The following is a 20,545-nucleotide window of genomic DNA, read 5'->3' as shown; positions in this document are numbered from 1 at the left end:
TTTGTATATACAAATCATCAATTTATTCTATTCATTTCATTAAGCGTGAATAGCATATACAGCATAGCATATACAATTCATCAATTTATTCTATTCATTTCATTAAGCGTATTTATACGCTTAATGAAATGAATAGAATAAATTGATGAATTAGGCATTGTGATGAAGGACTTGGGGTTGGGGTTATAGTAGATTAATATGAGCACTTAATTAGGTGGTGAACCACCTAATCCCAGCAACTGCCTATTCAGCTTGTTGAATTCAGGCAGTGCTTCTGTAGTTTTATGGCCAAAACTAAGAGACTAAGAAAGAGCTATTTCCCTCAAGCCATTAGACTCCTCAACATGAACATGCATACCACCCTATGCCATTTTATTACAGTGCATGAAAATGCACTGTTCTGTTATCCGAAGTCTTCTTCTTCTTCCTCTTCTTCTTATTCTTCCCACCAAAAAAAATCCCCATTGACTTAACATTGGGCCTTCTGCCAGGTGTTCCGGCCACCTGCATCAACTGTCAGTTTCTCAGGCTTTAAGCATACAGTCTCATTCTTTTAAGACTACACATGCTATTCAACTGTTTCCTCTGTCCACAACTGTTTCAAAATAAAAGTCCTTGCTACAATAATTCCCTATTAAATAATTTAACCATTTACCATCCACCTATTTAACTGTTCGGTCATTCCAACTATATTAAACCTCATCTACCTAGCAAATAATCAACCTTTTAAACTATCCACCTATTTAACTGTTCAGTCATTCCAACTATATTAAACCTCATCTACCTAGTTCAGTCATTCCAACTATATTAAATCTCATCTACCTAACAAATAATTTAACCATTTAAACTATCCACCTATTTAACTGTCCAGTCATTCCAACTATATTAAACCTCGTCTACTTAGCAAATAATTTAACCTTTTAAACTATCCACCTATCTGTTCAGTCATTCCAACTATATTAATATAGTTAAACTTTGGGAAATCCCATTCAAGTCAATGTAGCGTTCTACCTGCATTGTGAAGAGCCGTATAATAAATACGGTCATATACCCTTTAATTTCTTTTATAACTTACGTGTAGCCAAGACATGTTGCGATGATAGTTCTCTTCACCAGCTCCTGTACTCTGTCTTTCCGGTTCAATACTTGGCTCACTTGTGCTGCATGGGCTTCCTATCAACACCAATCACGTGAAATGATGACACAAGAAATGATACAAGCAAATTAAAGTAATTTAATTTAGCAAAGTAAGTAAATGTCCCTGTCAAAACTCCCTGTCAGTCTGCTATGCATTAAAATGATAAAATAAGTAAGAAAAATGTATGGTTATGAATTTAACCTTGGGTCTCTGAAGAACACAAGTTAACCAATGGGAAGTCACCATCGGATAACATCATCAATCTGAACCAATCTCCAATCACCCTGTCTTAGGAAAAAATGTTCACGGCCCATAGCGGTCCACCGACAATACAGCACAGGTAGATATCTGACGAGTGTGATGTGGCAGAAAAAACAGGATCAGTACCAGGTGTGGAACACACGGCTGGTGTCTTATACCTGGTTGACAATATTGCGCAAACATCACACTGACAAGCGCACATCTTGGACCTGAGGTTGTAGTGTCAATGAACGGTGGCAGTTCCCTGGAATTGGAGGGTTACTCACATGCACAAGGTCAAAAGCACAGAGTAGGCTATAGACATACTTCTGATGTCCAGATTGTAAAAGTGGATTAAGGTGTCGCCTGAAGCCCAGCTCATGTTTAAAAATATCTGTTGTATTGTATTATTAGATAATTATTATAATTATTATAATTATAATAATTATATATAATATTTAGATAATTATTTATATGTATAAATGTCTTATCTATCGTATGTTCTGTATTGTATTGCTTGATGTCCTGCTTTGGCAATGCAAAGAAATATTTGTCATGCCAATAAAGCTACCTTGAATTGAATTGAATTGATTTGATAATTGTGGTGACTGCTTGAAAATATTGATGAAATGTTAAAGTTAAAGTTGACTTATATTAAGCAGAAGCTTTTATCAAAAGCAACAGAGACTTGGCGCAACAGCGGAGTCTAACCCCAGTTAATCAATTGACAGTTGGTGACGTTACCGCTGCTGTACCATGTTAGCAAATTTTAAAGTGTAACTCCAGAGTAAAAACAACCTAGGGTCAATTTACGGTAGTTAACACATTCAAATTTTTGATTGACAACAAAATTGGGCAAAATTTAGCAAAATGATCTGTAGGGACCCTCACCACTCTACCACAGAAGTGTAATTATATTTTGAGCAGTCAGTGGTATAAACTAGCATTTATTTTTTGACGTGCTAGATGCCCCTTAGCTTTCACTATAAACCCATTCAGTGTTAATGCAAAGATGCTCTTGCTCAAAACTCCACCAACTAGTTGATTGGCTGACTGCTCATACCAATAACAAATGCTTTCCTGGCTAGGCTACAGTATATGCCAAAGGTGATGTCAAAGTACTTTAATTGTAAGACAACCAAAATAACTTAATTGACTATAATTTTGTTACCATTCAAAAGACTATGTGAATGACTACTTTTGAACAGTAGTGTATGTAATCATGAATGTAAGAGTACATATAAATATTCATAATGATATAAGAGTTATACAGCATAATGTTACATAGAACAGTGTAGGCTAGGCTTTACCTATGTCAGTGACTGTATCTCTGCTCTGAGACAGAAGTCCTTCTTCGTTCTCAGACTCAGAATCCTGTCGGGACATCTTAGTGCTCTTTAGACTCCCTGCACGTTTGATCGAAGAGAGAGATCCCCCCTTTTTCACTCTAAAACTCCTTGCTCCTTTAATCTGTAGCAAACGTGATCCGCCAATTCGAATCTTTCTGTTAGGACCTTAAGAGGGAACACAGATATCAGAGCTTTAGTATAATGGTACACAGTGTTACTTATATTTAAAACCCATAGAAGAGATGCACCGATTGATTGGCTGGTGACTGGAATTGGCTGATTTTCACATGATTTTCAGCAACTGGCCGGTCAGTCTGAGATAGGTGCCACACTTCAACATCACCCAGCTGAGTTTGAAGAAGCTAGCAAAGGCCAACACTCAGGGCTCAATGTACAAAGAAAGCACTAATACAGAGTTAGTCTATGCACCGAAAGCATACGCCGTGCTTTGCCATATTGCTTGGAATTTACTAAGATGTCACTTCATTATGGTACGTGAACAGCGCTCATCGCCACCTGTCCCTGACCCCTTTACAACACAAATTGCGTGCCCACAGCTGAACCACAAGCGCAGTTAAATGAAGTTTACCGATCATACATGATAAGATATCAACAAGTAGCGACATACAGAGTAGGCCTAGTAGTTCTACTCCACCTAAAAAAATACTCAAACTATTTACTGCATGTAGACCTCTACTCTTACTGCTCTCATGAAGGCTAATGTTATCCCTTGGCCGCTGCACTCCTCCAAGGAATGTTGTATGGCACTGTCTTCCCCACTCCCACAGCAATCCAGACTTTTTTCCATCCGTGGTCCCCCGATGGTGGACCAATCCGCCAAGCTCCATCAGAGCAGGGGCATCCCTCTATATCTTCAAAAAACTCTTGAAGACACAACACTGGTGCCGGACTGGCAGCCTGTTACAGTAGCTCTGTTACATTTGTACACTTTTTTGCTATTTTCATTGTTTTTTCTCACTTGTCACCATGGGCTTAGGTTTAGGGTAGAACGCTAGGGACTAGTCCTAATCAATATTTTGAGACGCATCAAAAAATAGTTCCCTTTTCAATAGACAGCGTATTGGTTGCTAGGTAACCAACATTCCAGATCCCTCGTTACGGGTCTTTGTGGTTTACGTGTCTTCTTGAAAGAAATGTTTAAAGTCTGAAATCACATGCATATCTAGCTTTGCTGCATGCATGTTACAAGGACACTGGGCCATGTCATGTATGGGACATGGTACTGCAAAAACGAAACATAGCCTACATTGCAGAACCACTCCAACTTTATTAATTTATGGTGAATAAATGTTACACTACTGTGCACAGCCCCATATGTTTTCTGACACGATGCTAGCATCGTTAGCAGCGGTTAGCTAACTATGCTAGCGTTAGTTATCTACAAGTCTCCTCCAAGTGACAATCATATTGTAACAGACTGGTATCATAATGAATGTATTATCCCGGGGCTTTCCGTAGTGAAATGATATTTATTCCTGCTCGCCGCAGAGAGGCTATTCTGGATACTGTGTTACAGATGATGACTAAGTGCAGTAAACTGTTCTCAACAACTTCTGACTAACGAATTATTATAATATAGTAATAAGTGCTAAAGCTTCGGTTACATTGGTGACAGCCGGGCGACGCGCCAGACGCTCGGTTTGTTTACTGTTTACCGTTTTCTTTTGTTAGTGTGTAGTGAATGTCTTGTTAACGCGAGGCTAGCTAGTTTGGCCATTGTTGCCTAGCTTCACGGTTCCTAGGCTAATAGAATCTTAAGGCAAGGAGAGAAACTTTTTCAACATGTGGTGCAAAGAGGAGGAAGATTCGTTGCTGTTTAACACTCGGCGGGACAAAGATTATCAGGCCGCCAGGGTGAAGATTGACCTTCCACCTGCGTTTCTGGGGAGGATGACAAACAAAGTTTTTCTCTGCTGGGCACGTCAATTTGAAGTGGCAGTCAGCTCGTGGAGGGGGACGAGGAAGAGAGTATCATTATGAACTGGTGAGAATTCTACCAACTCGTTTGAGCAAAGCAGCATTCCTGTTGTGGGATAGCCTTCCTGCTACAGTCCAGGCTGATTATAAGACTGTTAAAAGAGACTTAAAGAAGCCTTTGGTCGCAAAACAGTTTTTGGACCGGCTTCAAAATCTCTCTACCGCCAAGGCTCCACATGAGAGCCTTGTTGTTTATGCTGCTGATATCAACAGACTTGTGCTAGAGGCATTCCCTGACTATGGGAAAAATGCTACTGAGAAGAGGAGAAGTTTCACGCTTCCCTTGCTGGTCTGGATCCTGAGCTGAGAGTAAAAAGTGTCACGAACAAGGGGCAACAGACATGGAGGAGGCATTGGTGATCGCTGAGAGGTGTGAAAAATGCTAGAGAGGCTGTTAAATTGGACTATCTCGTACTACTGGGTGACGGCTGGCTTTACGCCCGCTGTTGGGGTCCTGTAGCCTCTGTTCACTCCACTGACTGATTATGGGAGTTTTTACAAACAGTACATAGCCTTGCCGAGAGTTGGAGGAATATGCGGTAGAGATGAAAATGATGGCCGAGAAAATCTTCGACTGCCGGACGAGTGCAGGTGGATAAACAGCTCCTCCATCAGGGAGGAGCCCATGCTATTGCACCTGTGGAGGTTCTGGATGCCAGTCGCGGACCTCCTCCGTGAGCCACAGCGAGGCCGTTAGCGGATAGGAGATTCCGTCACCTGGGGAGACGGAGGCCGTTCATGGCGCGCCCGCAGCCACGGGAGTCCTGGTCCCTGCCTGGGTCACCCGGGGAGGCGAGCCCCAGCCCAGGCCATCGCACCCACTATGAGGAGGAGACACCCAGGAGGCGGGGGAGTGCGTTTTTTCGCCTCCCAGCTTGGCGCCAGCTCAGCCGACAGGGAAGCGGGATGCTTAGCTGATGTTGCGCCCAAGCGCCAGCTGCTCTCTTTGGGCCCACAGACTGACACAGGTGACAATGACTCAGTTATGAATGTGTCTGGGAACAACACTGGCGAGATGCCTGTTTCTTATGTCAAAGGTGTGATTGAGGCACAGTGGTTTCCCTGTGCTACTAGATTCAGGATCAAGCATTATCTCTTATTAGTGCTGAGTTCCATGTCTGTCCCTGCACTGTTATCCGCCCCTTAAGGAAAAACTATGTAACTGCCCGTGCAGTGAATGGACAAATGTTTAGACCGCGTTGGGCACAATTTCTGTTGTTTTATGTCTAGGCACAGACTCATGCAACACACTTTCCATGTGTTGAGGGAACTACGCAAGCAGTGTTGTTATTGGGCTGGGACTTTTGCTGAAGAACCATGCCCTTTTGGACGTTGCACATGCCAGATTACAACTATGGGACACTACCATCCCTCTACTCCGGGAAGAGACCTAACCCCTGTGTGCAGTAATGTGTCTATTGCCAACACCATGGCCTTCCCCTCTCAGTGAGATCATTGTACCTGTTAATGTCCAATCCACCTACCTTATCTGGTGCCTATTCCCATGTGACTTTGTTGGCTTCTCCTAGAGCCTAATATCTGACGCTTGAATCTGGTTGTAGCTCCACGAGTACCTCAGTGAAGAATATAAGGACTGACATGGCAACACAGGTTCTAAACCCTACTAAAAATGATGTTGTTTCACGGCAGGGCACTCATTTGGGGAATTCTCTGTGAAATTGAGGCTGACTTAAATTCATTACAGGCTGCAGTGACGGCTGATACACCCCTCTGTCTTCCTGTGTGTTTTGTCAGTTCGTGTTTTGGACGAGTCCTCATCTCAGAAGCACAGAAGGCAGCACTCTCAGAGTTGCTGCAGCAGCACAAGGACGTTTTCAGCACCACAAATAGAACACTGGTAAATGCACACAGGTGAAACACCGTGTGATTCACACAGGAAACCATCTCCACTCAAGCAACGCGTATACCAACATCCTCGAAAAAAAGCTGAGATTGAGAAACAGGTGGGAGAGCTGCTCAGATGGTGTCATTGAAGAGAGCTGCAGCCCTGGGCCTTCCAGTTGTTTTAGTAAAGAAAAGAATGGTCAATGGAGATTTTATGTTGACTACAGGCGCCCCTGCAACAGTGTGACTGTGAAAGACTGTCATCCTCTGCCGGTAGATGACACTGATGCACTGGCAGGTGCTGTGTGGTTCAGCACATTAGACTTTTCGAATGGATTTTGGCAAATTGAAGTTGGCGAAGAGGATCGAGGAAAAACTATGCTACTACCGGGCGAGCCTCTATCAGTGGCGATCATGCTCATGGCTCTTCAAACTCACTAAATATTTCAAAGAATGATGGCTTGTCCTCAGGGGTCTGCCTTTGGAACATCTGTATGGTGTACCTGGACGATGTCCTTCTTTACAGTGCCACTTTTTGAGGAACATCTTTCCAGCCTCACAGGTATTTTCAAGAATTAAGACCGGATTAAATTAAACCCTCAAAGTGTCAATTTTGCCCGAATCATGTGCTGTTTTTGGACACAATTTCTCAACATGGTCTACAGCCTGATCCAAAGAACACTGGATAAAGTCAGAAAATGGCCAACTCCTCAGTCTCCATCTGAAATCAGAGCCTTTGTGCTTATGCTCATATTACAGGCACTTTGTACACAATTTGCCAAACATGCCAAATTCTCTGAATCGGCCTGATGGGTAAAATGTACCCGAGGACTCGGACTGTGGTGAAACATCATTTAACTATCTGAAAAATTGCTGTCCTCTGCTCCCATTGTGGCCCACCGACTTCAATGTGCCCTTTGGGCACCACAGACGCCTCAAAGAGGCTGTTGGTGCTGTTTAGCCCAAGTTAAAGAAGGTGGAGCGTGGTATGCGTGACGCTTAGCCAAACATTAAATCAGACAGCGCCGCCACTAATATTTAATTGCAGGAACTGTGGGCAGTTGTGTGGGCTGTGCGTGAGTTCAGGCATTTTCATTGGCCTTACGCCCTTTACCATTGTCACAGACCACCGCCTCTGTTAGCTCAGACGCATGGCTCGATAATGACCCAACAGGCAGGCGGTAGATGGATTTTGGAGCTGGACCCACCAATTGGGACATTGTGTGGCTGTAAAGACGGTCAACGCCATATGAATGCAGGTAGACGCCTCCCGGCGCTTGAGAGGGACAGCCTGGATGACAGCATAGCGTTACCAGACAACATGGTGGAGTAAACGCTTATACACCCACGCCTCCAGACCCAACTGCTAATCTGCAACCTGACACAGGGTCTGCCTGTCATCACAGGCACTCACAGCGGATGCGCCCAAGGGCGGTGAGGCATCCCACCATCGCTGTCCACCCTGGGACATGATGTGGCAGACATTAAAGCGCAACAGGAGGCAGATGGTCATTGGAGTTGTTCTCGGCTGATGGAGATATCCCCGGAGGCCGCCTCGACCACGACTGAGGGGCGCTCATAGCGTTTGAGGAAGCTGTGACAGAATTTGACCACTAATTATGCAAGATGGACTATTATAAGCGGTTCGTTGTCTCGCCCCTCACCGTGACAGACTAAATCAAATTGTGGTCCTCGCTCATACCTGATATCCGGTACACTACATGGTGGCCCGGCCCGTCCTCAGCTGCCGCTGAGCGTGTGTGGGGAGCATGCACGCCAGATCTGTTTCTGGCCTCCATGTTCAGCGCAAGACATCAAGAACTGGTGTGAACAGTGCAAAGCGTGGTCAGACATCGCCGTCCCCAGTGCCACCACATCGCTCACCAATGGGGGCTCTTTGGTGCAATCCCGTCCATTTGAGAGAGTGGGCGGCTGACATTGTTGAGTTGCTACTGGATAAACCAAAGGGAACTGCACGCGTTGGTAGTTGAAGATTATCACAAAATTTGTTAATTTATATCCTCTGCAAAACCAGACAGTACAAACAGTGCTGATGCCTCTTGAGGATTATGTGTTAGTGCACGGTGTAACCGGAGCGCTTTGCACAGTGATCAGGGCTGCCAGTTTGAAGCAGAGAGGTGATACAGAACCTCTGTCAGCTGCTGGGAATCAATAAAACACGCGACCACCTCACAAATCCAAAATCAGATGGGAATGGTTGAGCGTTTTAACAGGACCTTTAATTGACCAGCTGGCTAAAAACTTTACTGGAGTGTGGGGTGAATGGGATGAATATGTGAAGCAAGTGTCCCTTCGCTTACAATACCTCAGTGCATTGCCCAGCTACGTTTCACTCCTACTTCCTTGCCCACGGACGGTGGCTGAGGGTTCGATTGACATTCTGATACCCACACTCGTGCTTGGCGGCTGGCACCTGGATCTTACCACCAGTGAGTTTGTCTCCCTCATTTGCGAGAACTGCTGGTCTGCCTTCAGCAGAGCCAGAATGAGTAATGAGGATGCTCATGGACGGCAGAAGCTTTATCAAGGAGGAGAGGCCGACAAAACCTTAAGGTGGGTGCAATGGTGTTGGTTTAACAACCCAGTTGAAAGCCGCATGAAATTAGCCCTCCTACACTGGAAAGGAGCCCTATCAGGTCTTGCAGGTGTGGACTCAGGCTTATGCTCGGCCTCACCCACCGATATCATCAACCCTTTGGACTGTGATGGCGACAGCAGGTGGGCATTATGACAGATTGAGGCCTTTATACACTGCCAGTTCACCTGCCTGAATAGTCACAAAAGTCCAGTCCTCCTTTGCCCCCGGGTCCCTTGTTCTTGGGATAGTGTTTTCCTGGCCCGATCCGCGATGGACTGTCCGGATGCAGCTGAGGGGGCCGTGTTCGGTAGGCACACCTGCATGAGGCCCTTACCACAGGGAGTCGGGTAAGGGAGAGCACTAAAGGCCCTGGACATTTCCAGTGATTTTGTTGTTCACTGAGTGTGTGAATTGCAGTTCACCACGGTGTTTTACTTTCCGTTGAGATTGTAAAAAAAAAAAAAAAAAAAAAGAAAAAAATGGGGACATATCTTGTTGTTTTTAGTTAAGTATTGTGGAATACAATACCATGTCTGGATGCATACTGTACCTACTGCATATCTGCCTATATGTTGATTAGTATGCTGTTTACATTTTCAGGGATTACCTGGAATGTTTTCTGCATGGGTGTTTTATATGTGGAGTTGCTTTATACCTACACTGTTAGTGGTTGTTCTTTGTAAACGAGGACGCTACTTGGAGGGGCGTATGTAACAGACTGGTATCATAATGAATGATATTATAGGCCCTACACAATGCTGGCAATGCTGCGAACAATTAGCATCCTCGTTTATCTTACTTACATTGAGTTGACTGTGTGGCTTAATCCACAGATGTGGTGAAGCACTGTTTCATTATGGTTTGCTAAGGAGTAACCCATTGCTTGAAATAGCGGAGAGCTGGGATGAGAACATTGTGTGAAATCGCATTGTATCGCGGAGTGATTTATTATTAGCTGTGCAAAGTCTGAGTTGAAATGTCCAGGGATATTCCAACTCATGGAACGTCTCTCGGCCAATCAGAAACAAATAAATAGTTCCATAGAACCCAATTGTTGTATAACACTATATATTACCATTGATTTACTTATTGACATTAACCATTTTGATTTATAGTAATACTAACCCACTATACATCTCTCTTTCTTCCCCCTTACCTCACTTGTGAGGTATACCATCATCAGTCATCAGCCATCCGTGTGTTTGGCCATCATCTCACTCGTCTCACCTGAAGTCCCACGCCTACGACTGCCCCATCATCGCCTATTACTGTACCTGGATTCTTGGCCCGTACTGCCTAGCGACCTGATTTTGATACCATGGCGCCATTAATTTAGCCGTGGTGGGCCGCCATACTAAAATCAACGTAGAGGAAACACCACTAGTAAAGATGTATGTACTGTACCAGCATCAGTGCGCTACAGATTCCAAAAATAATTCAGTGGAAATGCATGGATGCAGTTGCTTCCAGTAGCAGCAACTGGAATCCATGCATTTCCACGGAATTATATTTGGAATCTGATCCCTTATCATACCTGTTCATTCATACTCGTCGCTCGACTTATCGTGACTAAATTCAAGATGGCGTCGAACGGTAAAATTCCTTAAGGTACTGTCTGTATAAATCGTCTTGTAAATAAACTACCAGTGCTTTTTCAAAGTTCTTAATGTCTCGTTTTAAATGTCAAGGCCCTCGGAAGTCTACCAATGAAGTATGGAGCTACTTTTGATTATTTTTTCACAGGTTTTCTGCACTTGCAGACAATGGCAATGGGGTTAACAGACAGAACATATCTAAAACCACATTGTTATGAAAATTGAAATCACATGGGACTCACCGATGGTGTCTTGATTTTTTTTGTCATCAAAAGCAGTGTCGGATTTGAGCGTGTGGCTGCTGCTATTCAGGGAATCATGTCCATCCTCATCATCCAGGATACCAGCAAAACTAATCTTGCGCTCATATCGATGACGTCCTAGCTCAGGGTCCAAACGAAGACGACAACTATCCAGGTCCTTCAAACAATACAAGAATATACAAGCACTGAAAACTCTAGAACTCCATTACTTTGCTATACAATCACAGCACATGAACAGAGCTTTTTTGAATGAATCTTATTAATCAAATTTGAAGCACCTTGTTAACAGAATATATGGGCCAATAAGGACAGTCAGTCAATAAACAAGAAGTAAAACAGAGTTAGGCTTTTGCAGTGTCTAAGTCTATTTTTTAAAACAATGAGTTCCTTTCAGTTACAAACAAGAAATGTACAAAGATGTTTTAAATGCAAACCAAAATGCTTAAAAATAATGCTCTTGTGAACTGATGATTCCTACTACATAAAGTATGTACCATGGAGTTCATTCTGTCTGTATTTTCTTTTGTTTTTGTTTTTGTTTTTGTGTGCATGTAATTCGTTTCAGAAGATTATAGATACTAACAACCAGGGGTTCAGTGCGTGGACGGGGTAGGCAAGGGAAAGTCTCTCGTAGGAAGGTGGTGATCTCCAACAGCAACTGGCATGCTGCCATCTTCAGAGCAAATGGGCAGCCACATTTGGTAGGATTCACGGTGTCTACAGTAAAATATATATATATATATATATATTTATATATTTCAATTTCAATTTATAGAGCGCCAAAACATTACACATGTCTCATGGCGCTTTACAGAGTGTTAAAACAACAAACATACTGTATATGCATGAGAAAATCCATGACATGTGAAAATGGCACAAAAGGATGTTCCCATGATCGGGGACACACTGAGATGAGTTTGAATGTTGAACTGCAATAATGCATCACCTGTGGTTAATTAAAAGGCACACAATTTGCTCTTAGGAATGGCACTGAGTATGCGTGCATATTTTTTGTCTTGTGTGAGAGTAAAGCCATTAAAAACCCCACAAATAATACAAGAACACACATTGTGTTACCAGCACAAGAAGAGCTTATCGGCCATTCACTAAAGCTAAACACAGATGCACTGATGCTGTTGGGTTTAATTTAACTAATTTAAAGACAATTCAGAATAATATTCCCAATTCTCACCATATTAACACAATGTTCTGCCATACTGCTGTATTGCTTAACACGCTGTAGTATGTCTACTGTGTCTGCTACAGCAGATTTCATAATGTAAGCATTAACTGGTATGGTATGGTATGCATGCTTGGTTTATTTTATTAATACTGACTATCTGTTTCTTTTCCACTTTTAACACATGGGCAACCCTTTTCATCTGAGAGTCCAGATAAGGTTTCATTCAAATTAGCGTTTCTTTTCAATGTTGACATGTTCTTCAAGAGATTCATACAGCATACAGAGCAAACTGGCAAAGCTTTTATTCAGCCTTAATGGTTGTTCAAGGTAAACTTACTATCATCCAAGTAATCTTCTTCCTCATCCTCCTTCCTCATCTTCCGTTTGGTCTCCTCATCAAAGATGAAGCCAAGGATATTTGCTGGACTCTCACTGTCTGAGTGGCACAGTTCACTTAAACGTGTACCGATAGCCTGGTAATTGCACACAAACATATTTTAAAAAATCAAAATGTCTTGATTTTTTTATAGACACACCCTGTTCCAAAACTACAATGATGGCAGGGTTTCATACAGCAAAACACTGTGGCCCAAATTCTCCCATTCATGTGTAAGTCCTTTTTTACACGCTTCCAGCTATGTACATTCTCCCATTTGCACTTGTGTCACTCCCACTGTGCATAAATTCAAAATTGTTACCTTCGTCAAACTCACATCCAATTCCACACTATGTTCGCGAAGAACTACATCTGCAAACGTTCGCCGAAAAAAAAGGCAAACGGAAAACTGTTCACCAACGTTTGCAAACGTTCGCCTATGTTTGTGAATTTGAAAGCACCTCTGTACCTACATAGTTTCAACCATGTTGCTAAGTTGCTCACATAGTTGCTAACTATGCTTTTGGGAAACGCACCCCAGGATTGTGGGCGACTCCAGCCACCTCTCACACAGTCTCTTCAGCCTCCTGCCCTCTGAACCAATGGCTCTGTGCCTGCTCTACCAGACTCACAGTTTATCCACCAGACTGTCAGGAAACTGAACTCTCTCCCCTCTCCCTGCTCAATAAAGTTGACTTTGACTATAAGTAAAGATTAAAATCTTTCTTAGCAAGTCATGTGTCTGTTGGTATGGTAGTAACTCACGTCGCCCCATTGGCAGAAGTGTTTGGCAGCATTCCACTGAAGCTTTTGATTCCTTTTGTTTCCAACAACCGGTGAGCGTCCACGTGACAAACCTCGCTTGGTAATATTGACATGATGGCCCTTCATCCACTCAGGCCAGTTGCCGCGATTACAGCGATGCACAAACCGTGCACACTCCAGAAAGAGTGAAGCTCTTGCAACAACTGGAGCTTCCTGATTAAGGAGAGAAAACATAAAAAGTACAATGAAATTCATTTATAAGTCAGAAATATAAACCATTTGGTTCATAGAGCAGGCATTGGCACACACTAAAAATGTAAAATAACTATAGCCAAACAAAGTGCCAATCATCAAACTCCAAGAAAGTGCGAAGCATCCAAGGTGGCAAAAGGATGAAGGTTTTTACAGGTTCAACAAAAAAGGCATTGCCATGTCGACAAATGGGAGCAATTGGGAAGTAGAAACACACCATTCCACATTTTAAATAGTTCTTGAGTTATGTTTACTTGCAGTAACCCCTTCCTTTTACAGTCCCCTAATTACTAAGTATTTACCTAGGTACATTATTGGCAGAAGTGGAGAAAAAAAGTGCTGGTTCATATTTTTTACAGTAAATAAGAGATACTAGGAGATATTCCTGATAATCACAACATATTCCATCAAGGATAACGGCTGCCGAGGTATAAGTATATAAGTATATATACTCTTTTGAGGGGAAATTTAGTCTCTGCATTTGTCCCAATCCGTGAATTAGTGAAACACACTCAGCACACAGTGAACACATAGTGAGGTGAAGCACACACTAATCCCGGCGCAGTGAGCTGCCTGCAACTTACGAGAATTGCCAGTATGCAAAAAAAGTGCAAGTACGTAAAATAGTAAAATGAAGATGTGCTAGTACTGCATATTGTATACCAGCCCACTTCAAGCTTTGGTGCCACTGCATCGAATTAAGAGAATGCATTGAATAATCTGTGATGGCTTCACTACGCTTGCAGATGGGCTAGCTACCATTAGGCTAGATTATCATAATCCAGTTTGGAAGGAATCATGGTCTACCCAAGAATTTCTATAGCACACTGTGTGAGATGGGATCTAATCTTTTAAATATAATCGTTTATTAGTATAATAGTATAAATCGACATGACTTCATTAATTACGAGACCCACGTAACATCCTGTTTTAGCTGGGGTCAATGAAGATGAGCCAAGCTGGAACTTGATTTAGTTCATATGTGGCTTGTATGTGCCATGAATAAGTAATATAAGCCTATAAAATGTAATTTACAATCTGCCATTTACAGTGATCAATATTGACTGCAGAAATTAAATTGGCCATTGGTGATCATTGTGATGAAAGGGTAAATTGGGTTCACTTTCTTTTTTTTTTTTTTTTAAATGCAAGAAAAATTGCAAAAAAAGGTCTGTTAGCTTCCATAGAATCAGGGGGGGAATTGTTTCTTTTTTCCATAATGTTCCTGAGATATACAGAAAAATGCTTATAGCAGAAATACTTGGGCACTTATAGCAGAAATACTGTTGCAGCCTACAGTTTTAATACACATATTTAAAAGAGTAACATTGTATTTGCATTTGATGGGCTTTATTATGGACATCCCCGCATGTCACCTGAATACATAAACACACATACACAGCAACAAGAACAAGAAAAAACACAAAACTGACCAGATCAAGAGCAGCAGCCAGTATGGATGCATCCGGAATGGTACCAGGCTCACAACAGTTGAGGAGAAACTGGAATCTCTTCATTCCTTGTCGAATTGCACCAAGGTTAACAACATTCCGGTTCTTCAGAGCCTCCTGACTGGCTACCAGCCTCTCCTGGAAACTATGACATCCTGTGGAGAAAGGTCAAGCAAAAGAACAAGTTCAAAGAGGGTGTGTGAAGAGTGTGTATTCAAATAATGATCAAACACAATGCACCACTGTAATATGATAAAAGGTGATCATGAACAATAGAGATGTAAACAGCGGAAAATCAAGCAAAAGTGAGCACTGATATTAGTCATTCCATCTGTCAATAAATTAATCAGCTGATCAAAAAGTATTTGCCTTCAGGGCACCCTATCTTTGGAACAGTCTTACAAGAGAAGAAGGCACTGTTGAGATCTTTTAATTCTAGATAAAAAAAAAATGTATCTTACTAACACTAAGGCCTGGAGTAAAATCCATCACCTTTATATCCCTTTAGTTGGTTTAAATGCTGTTATTTCATGGATATTTTTGTTTTATTTCAATCAAATTTTTCAAACATATTTTTCCTCAAACACCCTCAGTACTCTTTAAATGGCATTTTTGTATTGCTATTTATTTATTTACCTATTTTTTTTTTTAAGTAGCTGTTTGTCGTGAGCTCTCTCTCCCTGCCTGTTAACGAGCCTTCATTGCTCTCAATTATCTGCCACTCCCAGTCTCTGCTCTGCCTGATTAGCTGCACCTTGCTCTCTCGTTGACCTGCCAGCTGCACTGCATTTCCTGTTAACCATCCCCTGTATTTAAAGCCCTGTTTTTCAGTCCACCTTTGTCAGAACGTCTGCAAAGCCTGCACATGTAACCTGCACGTCTACGCGCTACTCTGACTCCTGTTTTTGTAGTGATGGGCGAACGAAGCCTTTTGAAGCGCCTTCCTGATTGTATCGCAAAATGATCCAAAGCATCGAAGACAACACACTGACATCTGGTGGTCAGCAGAAATGACAGCGGCTATAAATTCGACACACCCGAACGAAGCTTACAACATGAACATGAGGGACAGAATGGACACATGGCATGAGATGACTGAAAATTAAATAAATTAATTAGAACTAGGGTATAATGTTTGAATATAGCCTAGTGTGTTCAGCGTTTAAATTTACGTGTGTTCAGTTGGTTTTAACAAACTGCAGCAAGAAATGCAGCCGTCTGCTATGTGGCAATATCAATTTACTAATTGACTAAATAAAGTGTACCTAGTAGAGCTTAGATCGGGCCCAAAAAATCAAGCCCGACCCTACCCGAGCCCGTGCACATTGTGCCCGAGCCCGACCCGGCCCGACACGTTAACTGTAATTATGAGCCCGAGCCCGATTTAAACCCGAATTTTTTTAAATACGTGGGCCATTATAACTGACGTTCTCAACTACAATTCCGAGCTATTTGAGCAAAAGAAATCCGTTTAGAGGACATTGAGAGGACAAAAGAGGACATTGAAGGCTGGCTATTATTATTTCTGCCATGGCAAGCCTGCTTCATGTTCATCTTAAAGTATTTTTGCTGTCATATATGTGAACATCGTGCGCACTTAATGCACGCAACAAAGCATACCTGACAAATGCATATCTCCGACTTTTCTCCAAACTTCCTCGAAGTTATTTCTCCTGTTTTCAGGAGGCCGGGAGCCACGTATACCCCTCAGGATGTTTTTTGCTATGTTTTTTTCACTATGATTTCCTGTTAGCCTATACCCTGGGCCATAACGAGTTGATAGGGACAACTCCCAACTCGGCCCCGTTTGGTCTCAGGGCCCAAAAAAACATAATTTAAGGAAAATCTGCAGGCGAAACTGTAGTCTATCCGAAAATACTAGCCTCCTGGCCAGTATTCAGACACTTTCAGGCATTACCATTTCATATGGGATTATGAACATCAATTTCACATAAACCATATTTTTAAAGTGTTTGACCTTGACTTGAAAATGGCTATGAATGAAAGTATGAAGTGAATAGCATCAAAAATAACTAATGTTACCACCTATTGGTGGACTGTGAACAGGATGCAACACATGGTACTATCACACAAAAGGAATGTATCAAATGAGAAATGTATGTAAGGAATGGTTTGTATTGTACAGCAGTAGTGTAGAATGTGAACTTTCAATCATCATTTAATAATCATCATTATTATCAGCATCATCATCATCCTCTTCCTCATCTTCATCCACATTTGTATGGATTTCATCAGTCATGTCATGTTCATCCGTGTCCTCCTCTGCCAAGACATCAATGAGAGCTTTTGGGATTACATCACCCTCAAACCATAGTGGTTCAAGCTTCCCACTATCTGTGTTTATGTGAAACCCATGGTCAAGTGGACTTGGGATCTCTGGGTAATGCTCATGGGCCCTCTTCCAGATGCACACTTGAAAGTTCATACGTTTGATGTGCTGTTTGAGGACCCTCTTGCATGGTGGGAAAGTTGATAGGTCAATTGAGATACCCTGACGAATCCGAAGGTTTGACCCACACATCTTCTTTATTTTAATTTCTCTTGCTTCATCAACGCTTTTCACTCTGCAACTAAATCCATACAGGTGGCAGGTGAACTCCTCAACACAATTGAGGAGCTGTTCATCAAGATCCCATGAGTTTCCTACTTCTGCAAAAACTTGAATGAATTTTGATGTTTGATTCAGTATCTTCATTGGTCGCACCTTTCCTTTGCCTTTGAATGCTGACGTGCAGTCAGCACCAGTGAAGGCATGTAGGGCCAGAAGAGCTGCAATGTGCTCCTGCGAATAATCTTCAGCCAGGAGGTTGATGTCAATTAGTCCATCTCCCATGTCAAAGATGATGTTGACAGTTGATGACTTGGCATAATACAGGAGAATGAAGAAAATGTCTGAGTCTTTTGCTCTGACTCTAACTGTCCTGATGTGAGGCATTTTAGTCTGGATGTAGTGCATGTAAATAATCACCCTAACATCTGTTTCTTCATGTTTTGAGCAGATCTCCGGGAGAAGTTCCTTCGACACAACTCCAGCATTACATTCTACCCTGTAGGCTTGACCAGCCTCTATGAAAATGACATGAAATTTTCCATCATATCTTGGGAGCTCCAGTGATCCACTAGTAAATGAATGAGTGCCTTCTTGTTTTCATCGTTTGTGAGAAAGGCCTCCAATCAGCGGGGCGATGAACATTCAGCCCATTCACACAACAGCCTCTGCGATCTCTCTCAGCTGATTTTGGTGAATGAATACGGCTCACGTAAGTGTCTGTGCTGAATATTGTTTCAGCTGATGCAGGTAGACTTGTGAATGTTCTCTCTGACTTGAGCCATTTCATAGCTGTCTCCTCTATTGTTTTGTCTGTGTGGCAGCGGTTGCCTGGGATCTGTGACCTTGAAACACAAGAGAAACAGGTTCCTCCTCCAGGCCAATGTGCTCTCATTCAGGATGGAAATTCCTCATTGTACATGCGTGATGTACCCCAGACAATGAAGGCATTATCAGAGAGAACATTCACAAGTCTACCTGCATCAGCTGAAACAATATTCAGCACAGACACTTACGTGAACCGTCTTCATTCACCAAAATCAGCATAATAAATATATATATAAAATATTTCTGAGTCTGACTATGGCATAGCTTTAGCTCCCCACCTAAGTAGGCTAATGATTAGAAAAAAAAAAAAAAAAGCAAGCTTGATCAAGGACCCGGCCCGGCCCGGCCCGAGGATAGTGGCTGGAAATATCGGCCCGACCCGGCCCGCGGGTCGGGTCGGGTCAAGTTCGGGCTCGGGCAGAGAATCTAAACTCTAGTACCTAGGCCTTATCCAATAAACTGTCATAGCCTACTCATAACCAAGAGGCATTATTTAGGTAGTGTGTTTTAGAACTAAACAGGCCGTTATTGTTAGAAATAAATAGTTCGTGAACATCCATTCTTGCCGTATGCCTACGATAGAGTAGAGGTAACTATGAGGACGACAGATCTGGCGACGTGGGTTCAATCCCTGTGAGTCACTTTACGAGGAATTTTTATTAGGCTTATGCAATAACAAAAAATATTTGAAATTTGACTTCAAAACTTTAAAAAGTTCTTCAGCAACAATGATTGCTGAGTAACTAAGACACGTAACACAGGTTTTGTTAAATTACAGCAGTAGTCTACAGAGAAGCAGTGTTGCTCCTGTTATCAGTGCTGCAGCAAACTTTCGAATCCAGCAAAACCCTTCGGTGACGTTTGAAGCTTCGGACGTCACCAGTCACATGCTTATTCCAATTTGATACAAGCTCCAACACACTGTGTCGAAACAATTTGCTTCACGGGAGTGATACAAGCTTCGGTGCCTCAGTGTCGAATGTCCCATCACTATGCTTTTGTACCCGGACCCGCTTGAATTATTATTACAGTGCATGAAAATGCACTGTACTCTTATCACTAGGCCTCTTATTACAGTGCATGAAAATGCACTATACTCTTATTACTAGGCTTCTTCTTATTACAGTGCATGCAAAGCTTGGGGCAGACAAAATTGTTTTATCATTATTTTTTGACCATCAAACCAACCAACTGAAATGCCCATAGGTGTTTGTATTGAAGTAATTTTCTGTCCAGGGATGGGTAGATTAACTAGATCAGCAACAGTGCCATCTATCCATAGACCCTAACCCACCCATTGACTTGCATTATAGAAAGTAGTGCCAACATGAGGAGGGATATCTCTCGGACTGTGATAGTTGTAGTAAACATTTCAATGGTATTTATTTCAGAATAATGATGTGTATGATTTCAATTTGTAAAAAAAAAGTTTAATCTATGTATTTCTGTTTTTTACCAATCATTTATTTAAAAATAAATAAATACATATGTTGATGCTTTTTGCTCATGTTTGTGTATATAGTTGGTTAAATGAAATTACAATACTTTAGTCATATTGCTTAGGTTGTGCTGAAAAAAAGTATATAAGTAGTCATTATTGCACATTCCTGAGACCTCTATAAAGTCATTAAAATAAGGTAATGCAAAAACCTGCAAAAATGGCTGGAGTTCTAAGGGTTAAAATAGGTTAGCCCTTGACATCCCGACCGTGTTGCATTTTTTCCCTTCTTGATATGATGATATGCTAGCCTAGAAATCTAGACGCGCCCCTAGCGCCAGCAAATTACATTTGCTGCCAGGGCTAGTCTAGCAACTCTCCGTTGGCTTGTGAGCTTCAGAAATCGAAACTTAATCAGGCCATTGAAATCGTGTATAGAGTCGTTTGGTGGGCTTAACATAATGATTGATGGCAGAGTTGCAACGGTTTGGCTTGAATTCCCTGCTACTTGAAAACAAATATCCTATTGCGTCCTATTGCGTACAGAGGGAATTTGAAAGACAACTGATTATCCCGTTTCCGGAAAACATTGTAAGCCTAAGATAGTCGTAAAGTCCCTCTTACGAACGTCTTAAGATTTGCCGACTGTTTCCCGA

At 42.2% G+C, this 20,545-nt stretch overlaps 1 protein-coding gene across 18 annotated transcripts in view; it reads right to left on the bottom strand.

Annotated features, from left to right (window-relative positions):
* The window catches only part of LOC125310846 (protein unc-80 homolog), a 285,921-nt gene that overhangs the window by 183,633 nt on the left and 81,743 nt on the right, over window positions 1-20,545 (bottom strand). For 13 of the 18 annotated variants that reach the window (XM_048268581.1, XM_048268576.1, XM_048268580.1 and 10 more), the window contains 7 exons: window positions 15,037-15,209; window positions 13,352-13,564; window positions 12,548-12,683; window positions 11,611-11,747; window positions 11,007-11,184; window positions 2,689-2,892; window positions 1,076-1,173 (listed from right to left, as the gene is read on the bottom strand). In XM_048268581.1, the coding sequence (XP_048124538.1) occupies window positions 1,076-1,173; window positions 2,689-2,892; window positions 11,007-11,184; window positions 11,611-11,747; window positions 12,548-12,683; window positions 13,352-13,564; window positions 15,037-15,209 (1,139 nt within the window). The remainder of the gene's footprint in view (window positions 1-1,075; window positions 1,174-2,688; window positions 2,893-11,006; window positions 11,185-11,610; window positions 11,748-12,547; window positions 12,684-13,351; window positions 13,565-15,036; window positions 15,210-20,545) is intronic. The other 5 variants (XM_048268577.1, XM_048268584.1, XM_048268593.1 and 2 more) reach the window with 1 other exon arrangement.

The sequence above is a fragment of the Alosa alosa genome, chromosome 17 (genome assembly GCF_017589495.1).
Source record: "Alosa alosa isolate M-15738 ecotype Scorff River chromosome 17, AALO_Geno_1.1, whole genome shotgun sequence".
In the NCBI taxonomy this organism is placed as follows: domain Eukaryota; kingdom Metazoa; phylum Chordata; class Actinopteri; order Clupeiformes; family Clupeidae; genus Alosa; species Alosa alosa.
The sequence above is the reverse complement of the archived record's forward strand: the minus strand, read 5'-3'. Positions and strand labels throughout refer to the sequence as shown.